The sequence below is a fragment of the Siphateles boraxobius genome, unplaced genomic scaffold, assembly GCF_051911475.1.
Source record: "Siphateles boraxobius isolate OS27281-9 unplaced genomic scaffold, OSU_SipBor_1 106, whole genome shotgun sequence".
NCBI classification, from domain to species: Eukaryota; Metazoa; Chordata; class Actinopteri; order Cypriniformes; family Leuciscidae; genus Siphateles; species Siphateles boraxobius.
In genome coordinates, this window is record NW_027508707.1 from 779262 (window position 1) to 803882 (window position 24621).

Consider the following 24621-nt stretch of genomic DNA (forward strand, 5'->3'; position numbering starts at 1 on the left):
CCACATTGTCTTTAAGCTAGATGTTGTTTGTATTTTCCTTTGCTATGCTATACTGTATAATGCACTGATATATTTGTACTGTGTTCATTTATAAATTTAGTTCTCACGGCTTGAACGAAGCGTGGATGTATCAGAGAGACCATACGTGCCCACAGCAATAAACACCCGTTTTCAAAGAACCGACCTGTGTCTGTGTTGTTGTGAAGAGAGCTACAGTGAGAACTCGACTGCTCTGCACAGGTAGGAGAGACGACAAGACCACGGTGGGTAATGACGTGACGAAGATCCAGCATATCAGATAAGCAAAGCCCTGAGCGAATGATGGCGCTCCTGGACCACGAAGGTGGACATCGCCAGACCGATCGCTCATGCCATGACACTCGTGCCCCGGAGGGCGAGTTCAGAGCAGTGCGTTGCTCACCTATGAGCGCACGGTCTGGGCTACCCTTGTGCATGTCCATGGGTGCTCTGGCCTGACAGACCTGTAGCAGCACCATTGCATGCAAGAGGAGGCGGCTTGCCCATAGGCTTTGTAAATTCTGCCTGTCGGAATGGACGTGAACTCACAGGCCTTAGGGGGGGACGAGGATCCCTCCAAAAAGCAGCGGCTGCCAGACACAGGTGCACATGTGTCGTGACAGATCACTGCACTGGAGGGATAGCCTCGCAACCCTTCACCGCTCCTCCATCAAGGGTAGTGAGGGGAAAAAGCTATTCAGACAGTTTCTGGCAGAGAAAGGTGCCATCCACAACCTGATAAGCTCTCCATGCAAACCGGAAAAGAAAAGCACTGGGGCAGCGAGCTGAGAACCAGCGCGGCCAGCCTCGAGATACCAATCCTCCAACCGAGGCTGAACGGGACACGCTGGATTTCCACTTCGAGCCCAGCAGCCTCAGCGGCCCGTTTCAGCATAGCTGACATTTCTGGATCTGGCTCGGGCAGTGTTACACTCCCAGAGGAAGATAACACAGATGAATCATCAAATAGGACCCATCACCGGTGCCGGAGCACACAGGGGAATGACCGCGGCAACACTGAAAAGGGAACTGAAACAGTGAAGCACTCACTTCACCACCCTCTAACCAGCCGTCAACACACACAAACCTTTAGATTTGTTGCTGTTAAAACAGCAGTTGAGAGCTCAAAGCTCGCGATCACCGCTGCACTCACGCTGTAAAAACCACCAGCACTGGGAGAGTCTTCCAGAAGAACACAGACACACTCGCTCGTTGTAAACAACAGCACTCTTCAGAGACTCTCCCCGCGCCACGGGGGCAGAGTGTGTGATGCGAATCACGCACGCCAATTCCATTGGCTTGCTTGTTCAATTGTATTCGAAGAACATTGGCTCTCTGACGCGATCCCTGGTCTGACGTTCTCGACTGAAATGGAACAGATGGCTTAAATACACAGAGAATAGATTAGGGAAATAAGACACATCTGGGGCAAATTAAATCAATGACAGAAACCATTGAAACACACAGGCTTGGGAGAAACTAATGAAGGAGGAGTGGCTAGAAACTGAACACAAATAACATAGTGAAAAATAAAATAGGAAAACAGATTCAAAAACAAATATAATCCTGACAGTATGCCCCCTCCTCAAAAGGCGCGTCCTCGCACCGTAAACCAACAGTCCAACTGAGGAGGGAGGGCAGGGAGCAACAGAAAACCCAAGGGGTGGGAGGGTGGGCACCCTGGAGGCTGGAGGGTGGGCACCCTGGAGGCTGACAATGGCCGGCTTAGGGTGAATATCTAGCCACCAGGGCTGCGCTGGCCGCTCAGGGGACCAGGGTGGAGACGGCCCTTCAGATGGTCATGGTGGAGACTGCTGCTCAGGGGACCAGGGTGGAGACGGCCCATCAGGCGGCTATGGCGGAGACACAAAACATATAAACGGTCTAAGTTTAATCTTTTTACATTAAATAGAAAATATTAAAGTGGCATCAAATGATGCTAGAGGTTTTAGATGCTAGATAACTAACTTCTCTTTTCTGAGCCATTTTTACAATGAACAATTCACCCCAAAATTAATATTCTGTAACATTCACCTTTATGTTGTTTCAAACCGGTAAGGCAACACAAAAGAAGAGACTTTTTTTTTTTTTAAATGTTGTTCTATGTATTCAAGTATGATGACAATTTTAAATTTTGGTTGAATTAACCCTTTAATGCTGCTCATTTCTGTCAGGACTATTATCGTCAAATACGATTGACAATTAGCATACAATTTGGATTGACGGAATGGTTCTGTTCTGGGTGAAACGACTGAGACAAATCAGACAATAATCTTTAAAACTCACTCTGGGATCTATGGTCCTCTCCCCCCAACAACGACAAGAAGGGTCTTGGTTACCATGCCTACGATCAGATAAGTTGGTTTTATTGCTATTAAAAATGTGGTCACGTGGAAAAAGCAGAGGCCATAGAAAAGACTCACAGCCCTTAAAACAGATTTTGCATCAATTTATGGACAAACTGACCTATAAGTGAACATGCACCCCAGGACACTGTGTGAATGATACACTGTCTTGTGTACTATTATGTCTTTGATACTACAGTATGTATTTTATTATACAGCCAACGGTCAATGTAACCCCACCAGTTTCGTGTCTCCTATCAAATTAATCCTCATTTAATGACACACACTTTAGTGTACATCACCTTCTCTTAGAATGCACTTTGTGTTTGTTATATCTATCTGAGTAAAAAACAAAAGCCACACCCATATGATACAAAGCCTAACCCATATGTCTACCACACTTGAGATAGCGTCATAAATCCTCCCAACAGAGGAATCTTCCGCTTAGAAATTCCCCATTTCTTATTGGTTGAGCCAACCCTGAAAGGTGGGACCTTTATCAGGCTTTAAATGGCCTCTACACAAGCCCTTCCCTCTCTTTGGCCTCTCTTGTATATTTGGGTTGCTGTCTTGCGGGGCTGCACCAGGCCCCAGACCCCAGGGCAGCAGGCCTTGACTCACAACCAGCCATGTGCTCATTCAAGAGAGAGAGGACTCTCTCAACCACAACAGAATCAAGGACAACCTCAGGAGTTTGGCACAACGCCTTCATTCAATGCAGAAGAAGTCCATCGCAACTCCCTCCATCAAATCTTCCGACTTCCTCCCCTCTTCTGTTTGCTCTGCGTGTCCTCTCCGGCCCAGAATCTACACTACAGCCAAGGGGAACAGAGTCAAACCAACCACGCAAGTTCATTACTATTTCTTCAGTCAACACCGAAGAAATCGATTGAGACTCATGGGAACATCAAAAATCTTTCTTCACACGAAATGTTTCACTGCAAAGGCCATGCAAGTATACATTTAATGAGTGGCTCTGAAAATGATAAGCTGATGGTTCTTTTCATAGCTAAAAGGATCTTTGAATGAATAGTTCTATTTCCTGCTTCCAGTTTTATTATGTTACACACCATTTACCTATGTATGTATGTACATGTGTTTAGTTTAGTTATGTGTGTGATTTAGTTAATAAAACTTGTGCACAATACGTATTTGGTTCTGATTTTCTGCTTGCAACAAAGTTTATTTAACAATCTTGATCTTGTTATATGCTCTAAGCGCTGTACATGCTAAGAAAGAATTATTTTTCTGTGGCCATGAAAGATAACGTTTTCTTAGAATAAATGAATAATCAAAAGAGTTTGTTGGACAAACTGATTAATTGATTGTAATTTAATTTAGCTACATCAAAGTAATCCAATTAACTGACCCAAATATTTATAATTAATCATCACATCCAGCCAGCCACCTCCGTTTCTCATAACAAGTGCGGGTGAAGCTCCGGATGTAGCTTCGTCCTCTGACACTGGCCTGCTGCTGGATTTGTAAATCGAGTTGGTCCAGTCCGAGATCCTTTATCCTTCTTTTTTTCTTCTTCCAGCGAACGCCTTGTGAAAGGGTTTTTTTGTACTCACTCGCAGTAGTGGTAAAGATTTGATTGATTGCTGACGAGAACCAATCAGATTGGATAAAATAACATGTATCCAATTCTGATTCGTCAGGGACGCAGCGACCTGCGTCCTGAGGAGAATCTTTAAGAAACCAATTAGAGACTGCTGAGGCTCTTACTACCTGTCAGGGTGTGGGTTCATGTCCTGTTCCTGTCTGTCTTGTGTTCCCCCCATTATTGTGTATTTGGTTTTGTCCCGTCTAGTTTTCCCGCTCCTCGTTTGTGTTCATGTTTACCACCTGTGTTAGTTAATTTACCCAGCTGTGTCTTGTTTCACTCATCCGTTCCCCTGTATTTAAACCCTGTGTTTTAGTTCAGTCCTTGTGAGTTCTTAATGTTGTAATGTTTGCTGTTGTGTGTTCCTAGTTTCCTTGTTCTGTGTACTGAGTACCGTATTCTGAGTTTTCCTTGGATCACCTACTTGTTGGATTATTAAAGTGCTTGCGATTGGATTCACTCTCTGCTTCATTCCTGCCATATCGTAACAGAAGAACTCACCAAAACGATGAATCCAGCAGCACTGATTATGTGTCTTCGTCAGGGAGACCGGCCAATAGAGGAGTATGTAAGAGACTTTGTTGAACTGGCAAATGAAACTTCAATGGACTCTTTGTGCCTTATGATATTCTTTAGAAGTGGACTATCTGAGCCATTCGGGTCAGTAATGCCACTGCACGATCCTCAATGGACTTTAGAGTTTTATATTGATTTGGCCTTGTTACTGTGTGGCTCAACCATTACTGTGGGTTTGGCAGACACGGAGCCCTGCAACCCCACAGTACCCACCAAGCCTGAGCTTCACGTCAGCCACGAAGAGCCAGAGACCGTCCAGCCAGAGACCGTCCAGCCAGAGACCGTCCAGCCAGAGACCGTCCAGCCAGAGACCGTCCAGCCAGAGACCGTCCAGCCAGAGACCGTCCAGCCAGAGACCGTCCAGCCAGAGACCGTCCAGCCAGAGACCGTCCAGCCAGAGACCGTCCAGCCAGAGACCGTCCAGCCAGAGACCGTCCAGCCAGAGACCGTCCAGCACAGCGCCCTCACCGCTGGTTCCGTCCAGCCCAGCGTCCAGAGCTTCACGTCAGCCACGTCCGGCCAGAGCCTTCACCGCTGGTCCCGTCCAGCACAGAGCCTTCACCGCTGGTCCCGTCCAGCACAGAGCCTTCACCGCTGGTCCCGTCCAGCACAGAGCCTTCACCGCTGGTCCCGTCCAGCACAGAGCCTTCACCGCTGGTCCCGTCCAGCACAGCGCCCTCACCGCTGGTCCCGTCCAGCACAGCGCCCTCACCGCTGGTCCCGTCCAGCACAGCGCCCTCACCGCTGGTCCCGTCCAGCACAGCGCCCTCACCGCTGGTCCCGTCCAGCACAGCGCCCTCACCGCTGGTCCCGTCCAGCACAGCGCCCTCACCGCTGGTCCCGTCCAGCACAGCGCCCTCACCGCTGGTCCCGTCCAGCACAGCGCCCTCACCGCTGGTCCCGTCCAGCACAGCGCCCTCACCGCTGGTCCCGTCCAGCACAGCGCCCTCACCGCTGGTCCCGTCCAGCACAGCGCCCTCACCGCTGGTCCCGTCCAGCACAGCGCCCTCACCGCTGGTCCCGTCCAGCACAGCGCCCTCACCGCTGGTCCCGTCCAGCACAGCGCCCTCACCGCTGGTCCCGTCCAGCACAGCGCCCTCACCGCTGGTCCCGTCCAGCACAGCGCCCTCACCGCTGGTCCCGTCCAGCACAGAGCCTTCACCGCTGGTCCCGTCCAGCACAGCGCCCTCACCGCTGGTCCCGTCCAGCACAGCGCCCTCACCGCTGGTCCCGTCCAGCAGAGCGCCCTCACCGCTGGTCCCGTCCAGCAGAGCGCCCTCACCGCTGGTCCCGTCCAGCAGAGCGCCCTCACCGCTGGTCCCGTCCAGCAGAGCGCCCTCACCGCTGGTCCCGTCCAGCACAGCGCCCTCACCGCTGGTCCCGTCCAGCAGAGCGCCCTCACCGCTGGTCCCGTCCAGCAGAGCGCCCTCACCGCTGGTCCCGTCCAGCAGAGCGCCCTCACCGCTGGTCCCGTCCAGCAGAGCGCCCTCACCGCTGGTCCCGTCCAGCAGAGCGCCCTCACCGCTGGTCCCGTCCAGCAGAGCGCCCTCACCCCTGGTTCCGTCCAGCACAGCGCCCTCTCGCTCTCGGAGACGGAGGAGGAAGAGGACTTCCCGCGTCCCGCAATGCCTGGAAATCCTCCCTGTACTTCCTTACAGCCCAAAGTCCTCGCCGCTGGTCCCGTCCAGTCCAGAGACTGTTCAAGTCACGTCTGCCGATCCAGAGACTGTTCAGGTCACGTCTGCCGATCCAGAGACTGTTCAGGTCACGTCTGCCGATCCAGAGACTGTTCAGGTCACGTCTGCCGATCCAGAGACTGTTCAGGTCACGTCTGCCGATCCAGAGACTGTTCAGGTCACGTCTGCCGATCCAGAGACTGTTCAGGTCACGTCTGCCGATCCAGAGACTGTTCAGGTCACGTCTGCCGATCCAGAGACTGTTCAGGTCACGTCTGCCGATCCAGAGACTGTTCAGGTCACGTCTGCCGATCCAGAGACTGTTCAGGTCACGTCTGCCGATCCAGAGACTGTTCAGGTCACGTCTGCCGATCCAGAGACTGTTCAGGTCACGTCTGCCGATCCAGAGACTGTTCAGGTCACGTCTGCCGATCCAGAGACTGTTCAGGTCACGTCTGCCGATCCAGAGACTGTTCACGTCACGTCTGCTGATCCAGAGACTGTTCACGTCACTTCCTCCGAGTCAGTGTCTACGGACAAGATGGCCGAACCAGAGACTGTTCACATCACTTCTGCTGATCCAGAGACTGTTCACATCACTACCTCCGAGCCAGTGTCTACGGACAAGATGGCCGCTTCCGAACCAGTGTCTACGGACAAGATGGCCGCCTCCGAGCCAGAGTCTGTTCCTGTTCCCGAGCCAGTGTGTGTTGTCTGTTCCTGTTCCTGAGCCAGTGTGTGTGTTGTCCGTTCCTGAGCCCGAGCCAGTGTGTGTTGTCCGTTCTGAGCCCGAGCCAGTGTGTGTGTTGTCCGTTTCTGAGCCCGAGCCAGTGTGTGTGTTGTCTGTTCCTGAGCCCGAGCCAGTGTGTGTCTGATGTTCCTGAGCCCGAGCCAGTGTGTGTGTTGTCTGTTTCTGAGCCCGAGCCAGTGTGTGTGTTGTCTGTTTCTGAGCCCGAGCCAGTGTGTGTGTTGTCTGTTTCTGAGCCCGAGCCAGTGTGTGTGTTGTCTGTTTCTGAGCCCGTGCCACTGTGTGTTGTGTGTTCCTGTTCCTGAGCCAGTGTGTGTGTTGTCTGTTCCTGTTCCTGAGCCAGTGTGTGTGTTGTCTGTTCCTGAGCCAGTGTGTGTGTTGTCTGTTTCTGTTCCCGAGCCAGTGTGTGTGTTGTCTGTTTCTGAGCCCGAGCCAGTGTGTGTGTTGTCTGTTTCTGAGCCCGAGCCAGTGTGTGTGTTGTTTGTTTCTGAGCCCGAGCCAGTGTGTGTGTTGTTTGTTTCTGAGCCCGAGCCAGTGTGTGTGTTGTCTGTTCCTGTTCCTGAGCCGGTGTCTGCTGTTCCTGCGCCTGAGTCACCGCCCTGGCCGCCCGAGGGGTCATCGCCGCCCTGGCATCCCGAGGGGTCGCCGCCGCCCTGGCATCCCTAGGGGTCGCCGCCGCCCTGGCCGCCCGAGGGGTCGCCGCCGCCCGAGGGGTCGCCGCCGCCCTGGCCGCCCGAGGGGTCGTCGCCGCCGTGGCCGCCCGCGCGTCCTGCTCCGCCCTGGTCGCCTGCAGTCACATTCCCCTGCACAGACTTGGCCCTCCTTCCCTCCCCCAAGACCACCTCCGCTTCACCACCCTCCTGAACTTTTGTATTTTTGTTTTAAGGGGCGTCGGGAGCCGCCCATTGGGGGAGGGCTATGTCACGGTGTGGGTTCATGCCTTGTTCCTGTCTGTCTTGTGTTCCCCCCATTATTGTGTATTTGGTTTAGTCCCGTCTAGTTTTCCCGCTCCTCGTTTTTGTTCATGTTTACCACCTGTGTTAGTTAATTTACCCAGCTGTGTCTTGTTTCACTCATCCGTTCCCCTGTATTTAAACCCTGTGTTTTAGTTCAGTCCTTGTGAGTTCTTAATGTTGTAATGTTTGCTGTTGTGTGTTCCTAGTTTCCTTGTTCTGTGTACTGAGTACCGTATTCTGAGTTTTCCTTGGATCACCTGCTTGTTGGATTATTAAAGTGCTTGCGATTGGATTTACTCTCTGCTTCATTCCTGCCATATCGTAACACTACCAGCCTGCACATTGTATGAGTAAACTATTTTATTTTTATTACATTTTTATATCATTTTTGTAGGTATATTTCTCGAATTTTGATGGGGGAGGCGCCCCCAGCGCCCTCTATTGACAAGCCACCACTGGTTGTAGTCCAAACAAGTCATTTGTTGTAGTTCTTGGAAAGTGGATACTATTAAAAAAAAAATCTCCCTTTGGAGTGGAGTTTGAGCTTTGTAACCTTGCAGATCTTTTTTATGTTCAAACAGCAATATTTCCATTTGTTGTCAAAACTGCAACGGAGTTTCGCCTCTTGGTACTTATATATTCTTTGGTATGACTCCGCTTGCGGCATCTGTCATGGCGGTCGAGCAAATCCACCATAATTTAAAAAAAATACTACTGTTGTTGTGTCACGAAATGTAGTTTTAAGAGTTTTTTAGGCGATAGGGCCTATTTTACAATCTTTTCTACGCTTTCGCAGATGCGAGCTCCAGGCCGTCAGCGCCCGTTCAGCGCTCATGTACACGCAGAGAACAGCGTCATCTCAGCCAGTCCTTTGGGAATTTGCCGCTGGCTCTTATATAGATAGTGGTTAAACATGAGATATAATCAATTTTGGGTATATCAAACAGTCTTTACGAGTGAGAAGAACAAGGAAGTTGTTTTAGTGCTGTCATGGGAAGGACAAAGATGAACATAACGCTTTCCTCAGCAGAAAATCAAACTGATTGTATGGATATAATATTATGGACATCGACCTTAAGAATGAATGCTATAAAAGATGCAGACCTGTAATGCACTCGTTTAGTCGATCTCTCTCTCATAATACAATAATACTACTCTACATAATACAATTAGCTTCAATGAGGCGACTCAACATTCCTTCATTACTAGTTCTAAAGTGACGTTTTAGAATTAGTAACTGAGGCTTGGGCTCAACTGTCAAACTGTAAATGTGAGATTTAAATCCTTGACAGAAGGAAATAGTTCTGCACAAAAGAGTTGTTTTAAAGACACTGTTGTTGTTTCGTATTTATTCCCTTGATTCATCAAACTGTTGTATAAACGCAAATATCACACTTGTAGCCGTGCGATATTGCTCATATACACACACACACACATACGCACATATATATTTAAATAGTATATCAGTCTGGCGAGTAAACTAACAAAACATTTTAGCCAATGGGGATTCTATTGGCAAGGTGTGTGTAGAGCATGGGTGTCCAAACTCAGTCCTGGAGGGCCACTGTCCTGCAGAGTTTAGCTCTAGCCAGACTCAACACACCTGCCTGGAAGTTTCTAGCCTATAAGACCTTGATTAGCTGGGGGTCCAGGTGTGTTTAATTGGGGTTGGAGGTCAACTCTGCAGGACAGTGGCCCTCCAGGACTGAGTTTGGACATCCCTGGTGTAGAGGGTGGTTAGACAAGCATCACAAGTCGGCTGCAGTATGTGTATTTTGTCATGATCTCGGAATGGATGACAGGAAGCAAATGCAAGTGAACACTCTTTATTGGTCAGACAGACACAGTAGACTCGACAACGGGCAAGGAAATATGGCACAGGGACTTCGATGGTCAGACCCAGAATCCGGGAAAAGTGGTGAGATAAATAATGGTAACGATAATCCAGCACGAAGACGAAAACCACAGGAAACAGGAATGCAGGAAGACAGGACTGGAACACCGACAGGGGAGACATGAAACAACGATCTGACAAAAGGGATGAGACAACGGTGAGTATATGTAGAGTGGTGAGATGGACTACAGCTGGTGAATGAGATGATGATCAGCTGGAGCGGATCAGGTAATGACACTCAATCACGTCCACTACACACGTGCACTCATACAACAACATAAACACTAGACGAGAAGGAACCAATGAATTCGTATACCGTGACATATTTTTTTTGTGACTTCTGATTCACTTACAGCAGATGTGACAAAGTCAGTATTAGTCCAATTTATACTGACACCTATTGGTATGGTTATAGCATTGTGTAAAAACAATTTTAATGTCTCATTTGTCTCTAATGAACAGCAATTTTACTGCCAAAGTTGAGATTATTAAAATAAAATAATTACGTCATTGCGCAGCATCAGAGTGGGCGGTAGAGGGTTAGTCGGTCTGATCCAGACACTGTATAAAGGAAAGGGCAGTAGAGAGAGCAGCAGGAAGAGATTCACTCATGGCCTATGAGACAGAAGATCATGTGACTCAATACTGCTTTCCTGCTATCAACTCCTCATGTATCAAGGGAAAACGGTCCAGACATGAATACAATATCATGTATGTGTTTTTTGCATTGCTGTCAGCATGGACTGTGTTTCTGAACCTGCTGGTGATCATCTCCATCTCTCACTTCAAGCAGCTTCACACTCCAACCAACCTGATTATTCTCTCTCTGGCTGTGACTGACCTGCTTGTCGGACTTATTGTTATGCCTGTGGATGCCATCAAGCTGATTGAGACGTGTTGGTACTTTGGAGACATTTTTTGTGGACTGTTCACTTTAACCCTCGGTCTAATTATCTCAGCATCTCTTAGTAATTTAGTATTAATTGCTGTTGATCGTTATGTGGCTGTGTGTCACCCTTTACAGTACCCACAGAAAATAACCACAATTAAAACTTTATTGAGCATCTGTCTGAGCTGGATTTTCTGCTTGAGTATCAATATGGCCTTTGTAATTAGTAGCAGATATTTTGACACTTCACAAAGAGCAAAATTGTGCTTTGGAGAATGCTATTTTATAATTAATTTGTCGTGGAGGGTCACTGATCTGTTAATTTCTTTCATTTTTCCTTGCACCATGATCATAACTTTATATTTGAGGATATTTTATGTTGTTCATCAGCAAGTGAAAGTTATAAACTCTCTGATGAAGGGTGGTAAATGTGAAGGTTCAGTGAGAAGGAAATCTGAGAGTAAAGCTGCTCTGACATTAGGAATCATTGTGACGGTTTATCTTATTTTTTGGATTCCATACTATGTCTTGTCTTTAACAAAGACTACAATAATCTCCTCTGCCACAATGACATTTCTATTATGGACTTTGTATGCTAACTCAGGATTGAATCCTCTTATCTATGCTTTATTTTACCGCTGGTTTAAAATATCAGTTAAACACATCTTAACTCTTAGAATATTTCAGCCAGCATCTTCTCTTGTAGACATTTTTACAAATAATTCGTAATTGTTGTTAGGTTTTCCATTTATTTTCTTTTTTTTCTTTACTGATAATGCATCGGTTTAATCTGTTATAGCATAAACCAAACCAAATCTAGTCCTGAGTTTGCTTCTTGTCGGGGCTTTATTGTTTAAACATTACAAAATAACTAACACTTTATTTCAAGAAAATAAAATTTCAAATCCAAATCAAATCGACCTTTGATCACGATGGTCCCTCTTAGGTGAATCTTATAGAACTCTCACCCTCATGTCACTCCATATATTACTTTCTTCTAAGGAACATTATCAGGGTATATGGTTTGTTTGCATACTGTTTATTTTGTATTTTGTTAGAGCAATAAAAAATACATCTTGCTCAAAGTCATTTCAAGTTTGAATTGTTCCTGATTCAGTCTCTTCCTCAATAAGCTTTGCTAATGCTGAGTATTTGGGATTCAGAGATCTTACTGTTTTCATAATTAGCTGTATGATCAAAGGCAATAGTATACAGCTGCAGATCTGCACTGCCAACAGTTTCAGACCAGCAGCCACAGGACGGAAGTGAGGAGTGAAGCTTACACTGTTAATAGAGTTGCGCTACCCATAAATGTAATGTTCTTTTATTAAATACAAACTATTTTCAAATGTTAGAACCGCTTCCACATTAACTGAATTCAAATCCAGGCTTAAAACTCATATTTTTTCTTGTGCTTTCAACTCTTTGTAGCTCTATTGTGCTTTTGTCTTAATCTTTATCTAAATTTTTCTATCAAAGTTTTATTTATTTTTTATTCCTGTTTTTCTTTGATGTACAGCTTTGGCCAACTAAGATTGATTTTAAATGTGCTTTATAAATAAAATTTGATTTGATTTGATTTGAAATGGATTTTGATCGGATAGATTTCTACAATATTAAACAATACATTTAACCTTTTATAAATTCTGCAATATTAGCCTAAAACGCCTAAAAAAGGCCTACCCAAATTAAATTGCATGCTGTTCTTGAACCGTTTGGAGTATATGCATGCTTTTTGGTCTCTTTTGAAAGGTGACACTCAGAGGTTTGTTTCTAAACAGTCAGAATCACTGTAAGTCTTACAGGTATTGAGTAATATAACTTTGAACACACTGAAAAAGGACCAAAAAAATCTGCCTACATGTTTTTATTTTGTTGTAAACAGATGCCTGCAGATAACTACAGCTGGGAGCTATTAGCTGGAAAACACAATGGGATCACAGCATGAAGACTTGCTAAACCCAGTTTAAATTTTGATATCAATACCTTAGAAAATTAGTGTTTTACACATGTTTATCTAAGTTTATGTCTAGGCGCTTCCTAAAAAAGGCCACTTGGAGACTCCAAATGACCCTTTGTAACCATAGACACATAAAATGCTGCTGTAACACTTTAGAATACGGTTCCTTCGTTAATGATTAACTACACAAGAACCAATGAGTAACACAATATTAACAATCTAGTAACTATTATTAACTAACAAGAAACTCTGATTAACGAACTAGTAAGTAATAGCGCACAGATGAAAGTGGTAGTTCACTATTAACTAATCAATAACTCCTAATTTGTTAATCAGAGTTTCTTTTTAGTTAATAGTAATTACTAGATTGTTAATAAACTTTTTCAGTAGTTCTCTGGGAAGCATAAAAAAAATAGTAGTTATTGATTAGTTAATAGTGAACTACCACTTTCATCTGTGCGCTATTACTTAGTAGTTCGTTAATCAGAGTTTCTTGTTAGTTAATAATAGTTACTAGATTGTTAATATTGTGTTACTCATTGGTTCTTGTGTAGTTATTCATTAACGAAGGAACCGTATTCTAAAGTGTTACCAATCCTGCTATTCATGAATGCTTTACTCTACAGTCACAATTTTGGGCTCTAATGAAAGGTTACACTTAGAGCTATTATATTCCTCATCCAGATTCACTGTCAGTAATTGCTGACACATAGTAACTGAAGCATAAACACATTATAATGGTTCTTTTTTTTCAATTCTTGAAACCAAACTTTCTACAAATAAAGATACAAAACAAGTGCAATGGTACTAAAACACTTTAATATTAGATCTCACACACACACACACACACACACACACACACACACATATATATATATATATTACAAAATAAATTAAAAACAAACATATAAACATAGCCTATATATATATATATATATATATATATATATATATATATGTACACATGTATGTATATGTATTTCAGACTTTTTACAAATTATATTTTTCAGAATCCAAGAAAATAATAAATATAAAAAAATAAAAAGATTAAAAAAAATGTCTTATACCACTACTGGGTCTTGTGGATGACTTTGTAGTAACTTATTAGGGCATGAGATAGGTCCACTCCACCCATGTACCTGTTTGGACATAAAAACTAAATTTTCAGATGATGGTCTGTGATATAAAAAAAACAAAGAAATAAGTATTTTACAAAACATTAACATTGTTTCTGTATTCACAAGCATATAAACAGAAACACAAACATAAACAAACATTCCTGCACGAGCGCACACGACGGAAGTTAGCAGGTAGGCTACACATTCAAAACAAACACATACACTCGACATAAGGTGACAAGTACACCTCAAAACAAACACATACCTCAGTATATAGTCAAATATGTTGTTGTTACGTGCAAGCGTTTTCTTCCCTCCCCTTTTTGTTTATTGGTTGCTGCGTTTCTTCCCTCTGTTGTTGATTTCTTCCTGTTTTCCCCCTCTCTGCTATCCTTGAGTTTTAGGTGCTGCTATTGGTCGGAGACAACCAATCATCAGCTGTGGTTCTGATATAAGGCACTCGGGAGAATTGACCAGGGGCCTGTTTCAATAAGGAGGTTCAACCAACTCTGAGTTAAAACTTGAACTCTGAGTTGACTTACCCTGGGATGGGAAACTCTGAGTTTTCGGTTTCAACTCTAAGTTGACTGACTCTGAGTTAAGCACGTGCACCACAACTATAAAAAGCCATTATCAATGGAGCGCAGATATTATGAGTCACCATGGTAACAGCGCCAGACAAAAAGAGGTCTGCATATTTCTCACCAGCAGAACACAAATTTTTTTTTTTTAAGCAACAGGGGCGATCGAGAGAGTTAGTTTGGGAGAAAATAGTTGCTCGAGTCAATGCGTAAGTTTACATTTTAATTATTTTTATACACTGTTGGGTTTAATTACCAAGTAATCTAAATACTGTAATTTAAAGGGATTACTCTTAATTCTTCTGTAATATAAAGTAAAATATGATGTCACTGCATTAAATACTGCATAGATTATAGAACAATTCTGTATAAAACAATAGTGGATTTAACATTTTTAAAAGGTATATTTTTAATGTAACCTTCTCTCTCTACACACTTTGGTCAATTAATGTAATTGTATATTGTTAATTCGAAGCATTAAAAGTGCAGTTTACTGTCTCTTTTTGTATTGTTCAAGTGGTTGAGGTTGATATGGGATTTATAAAGTAATTAGTAATAAGTAGACCAATACTTTCTAGAGATCGTAATTTTTACATTAATCTAATTACACTGTTGAAGATGTCATTTGTACTTAGTAATTAATAACTATTTTAGAGTAACTTACCCAACTGTTATAATATCAGAGGAGAAACTGGAAGAACAGTATGTTATTCAACCTAATTTTAATTTTCATGTAGGTGCAATCCTGCAGGCATTAAAAGAACATGGCAGCAGCTGAAAATGAAATATAAAAAAAGAGAGAAGATGAAGATGCAGAAGAGATGGAGATGCAAAGGAGATGGAGATGCAGAGGAGATGGAGATGCAGAGGAGATGGAGATGGAGATGCAGAGGAGATGGAGATGGAGATGCAGAGGAGATGGAGATGCAGAGGAGATGGAGATGGAGATGCAGAGGAGAAGGAGATGCAGAGGAGATGGAGATGCAGAGGCGATGGAGATGGAGATAAAGAGGAGATGGAGATGCAGAGGAGAAGGAGATGCAGAGGAGATGGAGATGCAGAGGCGATGGAGATGGAGATAAAGAGGAGATGGAGATGCAGAGGAGATGGAGATGGAGATGCAGAGGAGATGGAGATAGAGATGCAGAGGAGATGGAGATGCAGAGGAGATGAAGATGGAGAGGAGATGGAGATGGAGATGCAGAGGAGATGGAGATGCAGAGGAGATGGAGATGGAGATGCAGAGGAGATGGAGATGCAGAGGAGATGGAGATGCAGAGGAGATGGAGATGGAGATGCAGAGGAGATGGAGATGGAGATGCAGAGGAGATGTAGATGCAGAGGAGATGAAGATGGAGATACAGAGGAGATGGAGATGCAGAGGAGATGACGATGCAGAGGAGATACGGAGGAGATGGAGATGCAGAGGAGATGGAGATGCAGAGGAGATGGAGATGGATATGCAGAGGAGATGGAGATGCAGAGGAGATGGAGATGGAGATACAGAGGAGATGGAGATGCAGAGGAGATGGAGATGGAGATGCAGAGATGGAGATAGAGATGCAGAGGAGATGGAGATGGAGATGGAGATGCAGAGGAGATGGAGATGCAGAGGAGATGGAGATGCAGAGGAGATGGAGATGCAGAGGAGATGGAGATGCAGAGGAGATGGAGATGCAGAGGAGATGGAGATGGAGATGGAGATACAGAGGAGATGGAGATGCAGAGGAGATGGAGATAGAGATGCAGATGAGATGGAGATGCAGAGGAGATGGAGATGGAGATGCAGAGGCAGAGGAGATGGAGATGCAGAGGAGATGGAGATGGAGATACAGAGGAGATGGAGATGCAGAGGAGATGGAGATACAGAGGAGATGGAGATGGAGATGCAGAGGAGATGGAGATGGAGATGCAGAGGAGATGGAGATGGAGATTCAGAGGAGATGGAGATGCAGATGCAGAGGAGATGGAGATTCAGAGGAGATGGAGATGCAGATGCAGAGGAGATGGAGATGCAGAGGAGATGGAGATGCAGAAGAGATGGAGATGCAGAGGAGATGCAGAGGAGATGGAGATGCAGAGGAGATGGAGATGGAGATGCAGAGGAGATGGAGATGGAGATGCAGAGGAGATGGAAATGGAGATGCAGAGGAGATGGAGATGCAGAGGAGATGGAGATGGAGATGCAGAGGAGATGGAGATGGAGATGCAGAGGAGATGGAGATGCAGAGGAGATGGAGATGGAGATGCAGACGAGATGGAGATGGAGATGCAGAGGAGATGGAGATGCAGACGAGATGGAGATGGAGATGCAGAGGAGATGGAGATGGAGATGCAGACGAGATGGAGATAGAGATGCAGAGGAGATGGAGATGCAGAGGAGATGGAGATGGAGATGTAGAGGAGATGGAGATGCAGAGGCGATGGAGATGGAGATGCAGAGGCGATGGAGATGGAGATGCAGAGGAGATGCAGAGGCGATGGAGATGGAGATGCAGAGGAGATGTAGAGGAGATGGAGATGCAGAGGCGATGGAGATGGAGATGCAGAGGCGATGGAGATGGAGATGCAGAGGAGATGAAGATGGAGGTTCATAGGCTATGGAGATGGAGATGCAGAGGAGATGGAGATGGAGATGCAGGGGAGATGAAGATGGAGATGCAGAGGAGATGAAGATGGAGGTGCAGAGGCTATGGAGATGCAGAGGAGATGAAGATGGAGGTGCAGAGGAGATGGAGATGCAGATGAGATGAAGATGGAGGTGCAGAGGCGATGGAGATGCAGAGGAGATGGAGGTGCAGAGGAGATGAATATGGAGATGCAGAGGAGATGAAGATGGAGGTGCAGAGGCGATGGAGATGCAGAGGAGATGGAGATGGCCCTGAGCCTGAATGCTGGAAGGCCAGTGGCTGAGGGAATTCCTTTAGGGACTTCATGAGAGCCAGTCACTCCCGAAGATTCAAGTGCCTTCATAAAATGTAAGATGTCTACATATGTGTTATTTTTTATATAGGCTGTTTTTGATATTTCCATATATTTTACTTTGGGTTGGTTTTTTTGTTGCTCCCAACAGATTCTGATGGTAATATCTGTCTTTTGGAGCCTCCTGTCCCAACAGAACTCCAGACAGTTGTAAGTAGCCTATTCAATACACCAGAAATTATGACAAATAGTATTATAAAATGTGCTCAACCAAATGCTCATCTTCACTGGACGATGGGGATGAAGAAACAGTTTCTGCTGCTACAGAGAGGCCTACAGAGGAAATGTTAATATTATGTGTATACACATCAAACAATCTACACATTCACATTTCTTCACATTATTTATGTGGAGTAGCCTATAGAATCTAAGTTTATATCTAAGTATAAACGGATATTCGTATCTCTCCCCCGTCCCCAGAGTGTTGAAGAACAGCAGGAGGAAGGTCCATCAACTTCTGGTGCACAGATGAACACAGTTCAGTGATTTTCAGTGAATGCCACAGTTTAATTCTGTAGAATTTGTTTAGAACTACATGATATAACTCTAATCTACTGTATTTTCAGTTGCCAGTTAAGAAGTTATATAGACTTCATCTTATTAAAAAACTTGGGGAAAAAAACAGCAATAAATAAATGTACCAATAGAATGAATGAGGTGTTTAAACACCGCTTCCTCTTTAATAAAGGGGAGGAGACCAAAATAAACTCTGGGTTTACAGAAGTAAACCTGCTCCCGACCAGGTTAGGTTCACAGAGTAAGTTACCATGGTAACTGACTCTGAGTATATGTTACCTCTCTTTCAGAAACGGGCTTGACTTACCCTGCTTTCTCAGGTTTGACTTACCTCCCATTCTTAAACAGAAAACCCAGAGTTTCCCTTATTTCAGGGTTAACATACTCAGAGTTTTCAGTTAACCTCCTTTCTGAAACAGGCCCCAGGAGGAGCTTGGAGTGTTTGTTGGCTTGTGCTATTGTTGTTGCTGAGAAGTACTGACTTTGTGGTGGTTCGCTTGTTTGTTTTCCTAATAGGAGTGTGTTTGCTCACTGAGGTTTGTCTTACCTGCTCTCAAACTGGCACCAGCCCGGAGAGAAGAGAAAAGGGAAGTACGTCACGTGACCTACATTGTACATACATGTAGAAGTACTATTGTTAGACACACTAGGGAAGGAGCGTGTGCAACTATATGGAACTTTTGTTTGGTTAGTTAGTGAAGTTTTAGTTATGGCGTTTTGGCGCTGAAGAATTGTTTATTTTCTGTTTTATTTTCAGTGAGTTTAGAGTGGGGATAAGTAATTTAGTGTTTTGGTTTGGTAACAGTTGTATAATAAAATAAAACTTACTTGTCGAGTCTGAGAGTGACGTGTCCACCAAAAACATATCCTCTGCACACGGGCGCATGAATCACTATGCTGCTTTACGCACGAACTTCACGCATGACCAGATGAATCGTCCCACTAAAGCGCATATCAATGTTTACAGAAATTCATTGGCTATCAGAAAATACAGTCATTTCCATACTCTATTACAACTGGTTTGATTTACTGTCACTTAAAGAGAGGGAGGTGCCATCCTTCATCATTGGCGCACGCAGAGCCGCTCTGGGCGCACCTCTGGCTATTGCTACCAGGTGACACCTCTAACATGAATCGATTGGCTAAAATGACCTGTCCGTCAAAAGTTCAGGGGTCAGCGGCCATTTTGACATCCTTTTTTCTTTCTGTTTACTTCCAAGGGGGTAATCCATCAGCCGGAAACTGAAGCCTCGCAGGAGCCACCATTGTAGCAGAACTTCACCTGCTGTTAGCATTCCATTGACTCCCATTTATTTTGGCGTCACTTTTCCAAAGACTTAATTTGTCCATTATTTATTTCTAAAGAAACACGACAATGTATAAAAGTCTCCATTACTTTGTATCTTACGTTATGGCCCCGTAGAAGTCGTTTTTGTTAAAAACAGGCTAACGATTGCGTCATAACCACGCGACTTAGTCGCAAAATAGAGACATTACCCTATAGACAGAAGGAGAAGCTCGCAGGCAATCTTTTACTGTCTATGAGGCAATCGGGGGGGACATAGAAGCATAAAGTCAAGGGAGAAACCCATCGATAGAGAGTCCATAAAAGCAACAGGACAAAATATTTCAACAACGTGTTTGAGGAATTAGGTGATTCAGATTTGTCTTGGCATAGCTACTAGAAGATTTACAACTGTCAGACTGTCGTCAAGCTCAGTTTGAGCCTGCGCAGTCGCTCAGCCATCAGACAGGAAGTGCAATAATCGGGCTTCAGTGTTCTCCGTTGAAATCAATGGGTTCCCTGTGTCCATTTCTTTTACTGTCTATGTTTACTTCTCAAATGAAGCTAGAACATAGAATGTGTCGAAGATGTGATAGCTCTGGCGGCTAACTTGAAATGCTACTACTACATTCCGTGGATGCTTATTGATATATAAATGTGTTATGGACTAAATACTTAATTGAATTGGATTCTATGGACCCTTTACAGTGTAACCAAACCATTTTTGTTGGAATGTAATGGATCAGCGGACTAAGAGTAGGCTTCATAGGCAGTGTTGGGAAGTAACGGAATTAATGTACCGGCGTTACGTATTCAGAATACAAATTATGAGTAACTGTATTCCGTTACAGTTACAATTTAAATAGTTGGTATTTAGAATACAGTTACATTGTTGAAATCAATGGATTACATGATGATACTTCTCTGTTTCATGAGTTTATTCACTCACTAAATAAATTAAGGCAACTCCATGCATTTCCCAGAAGCCCCAATATGAAAACGAAAAAATGCACGGTTTGCATGATCAGTCACAAAGAGGAGCAGCGGGAGCTAGAGGGAAGAGATTGAGCCGGAACAACAGAGCCAGGGCAAGAATGCGTTCTATCTTGGAAATTCAAACAGCATTTCACATTAAAGAATGAGAAGGGATGTTATGATAATGGGTTATGGTACCTATAAGGAAGGTTCTAGTATATGTTATGCTGTCACTTTAAGGGAGTCTTTGTGTATGTATTGCGGGAAGTGAGAAGTGACTGTATGCTATCGAGTGTGGTTTTGCCTACGAGAATGACAGAGTAAAGTTATACAGTTCTGTTAAGCCCGTCTGGCCTCCATTTATTACATATTTGGCGACGAAGATAAACGAAGCACTTCTGCTAATGATTCGTAGGGGTTGGCATGAGTGAGGAAGCCTGCTTGAACGGATTATATTGACAAAATGGCGATGTTCGGGACAGTGTTCGGGAATTTGTCGAAGAAAATGGTGACTGGCTCGAGTATACAGAGCGTATGGAGCATTTCTTTGCCGCGAACGAGAACGCTCCAAGAAACGCTCCATCTTGTTAAGTGTGTGGGGAGCAAAGACGTATAAGCTCATGAGAAACTTGGCAACACCGCGAAAGCCAGGAGAGTTGGCTTACAAAGATTTAATTGACCGGGTCCAGAACCACCACAGCCCTAGCCATTTTCAGTTCCACAGCCATTTTCGTAAGACGGGAGAATCTATTTCAAAGTTTGTGGCTGAGCTGCGTCAGCTGTCGGAACATTGTGAGTTTGGTACTGTACTGGAGGACATGCTGCGTGATCGCCTCGTGTGCGGAATTAATGATGACGTGATTCAGCGCAGGCTGCTGGCAGAGGTGGAAAGTAACAAATTACATTTACTCACGTTACGTAATTGAGTAGTTTTTTTGTGTACTTCTACTTTTTAAAGTAGTTTTTAAATTCTGTACTTTTACTTTTACTTAAGTACGTTTTCTTTGAAGTATTGTACTTCGCTACATTTGAAATCATATCGGTTACTGAGTAAAAAATTATAATACAAGGGGGAAAAAAAAAAATCACACACTCCGGAAACTACTGCATTGATTGAAGGGCGGGAGAACAAACGCGCAAAAAAGGTGACGCAGACCCAGCTGAAGCTGAAAGCTAAGCGCCAAGCGAATTATGGCCAGTATGAGAAGTAGAAAAAAAGCGTGGTTGTCCTCGAGGATAGATATCCAATTTGCAAAAAATGTGGATGCAAAGTTGCTGCAAAAAGAGGATATAGGACACCATCCCTCCTGCAGATAAAGGTATGTCCCGATTTACGTGATGCAAAGGGAATCCCGGAATCCAGTCATGAAAATGGAATTCACTTAATGCAGATGTCACGTAAAACATGCAAAATAATGGATGGATGAATACATGGAAAGTAGAACTGTGGAATAAATCCAATCGCGACATGACAAAAATACTGCATGTAAATATATAACCCTATTTGTTCTGCTGAGCTGCGTTTGTCTACTACATATTCAAGTACTCGTGACGTTCATGGTGTTTTCAGCGTCTCACAAACAATTTGAGGATATGAATACATGAACATTTCCAGAGCTGCTCTGAGAGAACGCCTAATGAGCATTTTCATAATTTTATTTGAGAAAAACCATTGTCAAATACACTTTGAAACAGGTCTTCACGACAACCCGTCAAAATAAAAGTTCGGTTTTACTAGGAGAAATTATGACAGAAATATATTACTATTGTAGGCATACAATAGAACGTAGCCTACTTCTCAAAATAATAATAATAACAACAATACATTTTATTTGAACATTATTTAAAGGAATATTTTTTTTTGTCCATGGTTTAATTTAGTAAATCTGTTTTTGCAGCGCTTCCCAAAAAATAAAAGGACACAAGTTTAAATTTACATTTGATTACCACCGTTTTTGATAATATATTTGGATTAAATCATAAAAAGTAGGGGTGTAACGATACACAAAACTGACGGTTCGGTTTTCCCACGGTTTTGACGTCTCGGTTCGGTTCGGTTTAGAAAGCTAAAGAAAAAATGTAAACAGTGGTTTAATGAAAAAATGGTGTCTTTGTCTTTAAATTAATTCAATTACAATTGTACGTTTTGCAAGGATTAAAAATCTGCTAATGCTGTATAGGGAGCCGCACATTACTATAACATTAAAGGTTAACAACAGAGCCTAAATTTAGATGCTATTTATTTTTTAGATATAATAATCAACACCCAACACATTGTATGAAAACATGTAAACTGAACATCAGGCAGTTTTTGCATTAACTTTACTCTAATTTGTTATTGAAATATAATAATTTACACAGTTGCTGTCATTTTCATGAAAGATATTTTAAACGTACTTTAAATAATCAAGATATAATTAAAAGGTTAAGTAAAATATAATATATAGGATAATATTGTGCATTTATTTAGTCCAAGAGTTAATTTCTCTAGGAACCAACAAGTTGTGGACACTTAATCACTAGCCTGCTGAGGTAAATATAATGCTAGTGACAAGCTATGCTGTTTTATTGACGTCTTTGCGCTGCTGAAACACTGATTGAGCGATTACACGAGTTATGATGCCTTTCAGTAAGTATACTGTATTTTTCAACATACCTTCAGGTGTCCATTCATGTTTATTCTGTAACTGAGGAAGAGATGGTCGCGTTAACTCGCGTTTACTCCGCGCTGCCGCTACTGTTACAATCCGTGGTGACAGATAGTTTTAAACTGTGGGTACAGATTGTCAATTTACATCCATGTGGACAGATTGGTAAACTGTGCCTAGTTTTGTAAAACTGTGCACACGGTAGTTTATTTTTCTTCTGTAATGAAGCTTGGCTGTCCATCTAGTGAAAAATGTTGGTACTGCGGCCAAATAAAATCTTACTGAAAGCTCATTTTTTGAGATATCAACCTAAAATTTGGAACACAACTTCTTCAGATGGCTTACATTTTCTGGCAGTTTTAGAGTAAAATATATTTTGTAATATATATATTTTATATAAAATATAAATAATTATATTTTTACATTGTTCATTTTCATAAACTCAAACTTATATAACTTTTTTCTGTTTCACTTTCATAATTTCATAATACTTCTCTTCAACAATAATCTGGCAAATGTCTTCTTTAAAACAAGACCAACCATAGGTCTATATTCCAAAGCATTCTTGAATTACAACCATTTAAGTTTGAATAGGGATTTTCATGTCTATGCGAAAAAAGGGGGAGTGAGAGTTAAAGGGTTAAACAATATTAAACTATAATATCTATATCGATAATATCTAAAATATAATTTATATATAAAAACTCTCCTACAGTCCAGTCACCATCAGTCGCGACGGTCGCGACTCGCACGTATTTTCATTTAAACGTCACTTACTGACGTTTTCCTAACCAGAAAAAAAACCGATTGCCCTGTTCTGCCTCTGATTGGCTAGTACTCATTGCCATCTGGGTCAGAGCCAATTAGAAGCAGGATGTGGGTGGGATAAAACTCTGTGTATAGGGAAAGGGGAGAGACAGAGGGAACAGGCAAGACAAACTCCTACGTTTAAATAACATATAGAAAATATCTGCTTGACAAAGAGCTGAGAACAAGCTCAAATAAGCAACTACACTTTAGAAACAAGCCCAAAAAAAACGCGACCCGCGACTACCAATATTTGTAAGCGACTTTACAGAAAAACAAGCCCAAAGTCGCTTATAATAAGCGGACTTGGCAACACTGATTCCAGGTCCAATCAATGAGCCGGGCTGGGCGGGGCCGGGGTAGCTTGCAGGGCGGGGCGTGTTCGGTACGCCATGAGAGTATCGCCATTCGAATCTAGGGTTCTGTATCGCGGTTCTTCGGTTCGGTTCGAATATCGTTACACCCCTAATAAAAAGAAACATTAATTTTCTGAATAAAATACATTTCATAGGACAATATTATTCTTAAACATTTTAATAAATTATTAATGTTAAAAATAAGTTGTTAATCTAATTCATTATTAATTATCGAATTTAATTGATTAGACATGTTTTATTGAAATTTTAATAAACAAACAAATTATTTCAAGTTTGTTATAATAAAAGCATTTGTTCAACCAAAAAAAATTCCTGTTTTCATTCATTTAACTGTCATTTTAACTGATGATAATAATAATAATATCCATAATTTAGTAATACAGTTTATTTATTTAACAATTGATTAATACTGTAAACCGTGATATTTTCTGAGACGTTACCATACTGTGAAAATCTTATACCATTACAACCCTACACGGGAGGGTCCCCCACCCCACCCCCGCTGTTAAAAAAGTAACTCAGTAACTGAGTCAATTTTAAATGAGCTACTTTTTACTTTTACTTGAGTAGATTTTTAGACCGGTACTTTTACTTGTACTTAAGTAAAATTTCATTGAAGTAGTAGTACTTTTACTTGAGTAGAATATTTTATTACTCTTTCCAC

At 43.1% G+C, this 24621-nt stretch overlaps 1 protein-coding gene across 1 annotated transcript; it reads left to right on the forward strand.

Moving 5' to 3' along the window:
* Nucleotides 1-10420: 10420 nt before the first annotated feature.
* On the forward strand, nucleotides 10421-11478 carry LOC143755958 (trace amine-associated receptor 13c-like). Its single transcript, XM_077247152.1, has one exon. The coding sequence runs from the start codon at nucleotides 10430-10432 to the stop codon at nucleotides 11435-11437; it is 1008 nt and encodes a 335-aa protein (XP_077103267.1). The 5' UTR covers nucleotides 10421-10429; the 3' UTR covers nucleotides 11438-11478.
* The last annotated feature ends 13143 nt before the right edge of the window (nucleotides 11479-24621 follow it).

Coding starts and splice junctions, on each gene's coding strand:
- LOC143755958 (XM_077247152.1), top strand. CDS start 10,430: ATGGCCTATGAGACAGAAGATCATGTGACTCAATACTGCTTTCCTGCT.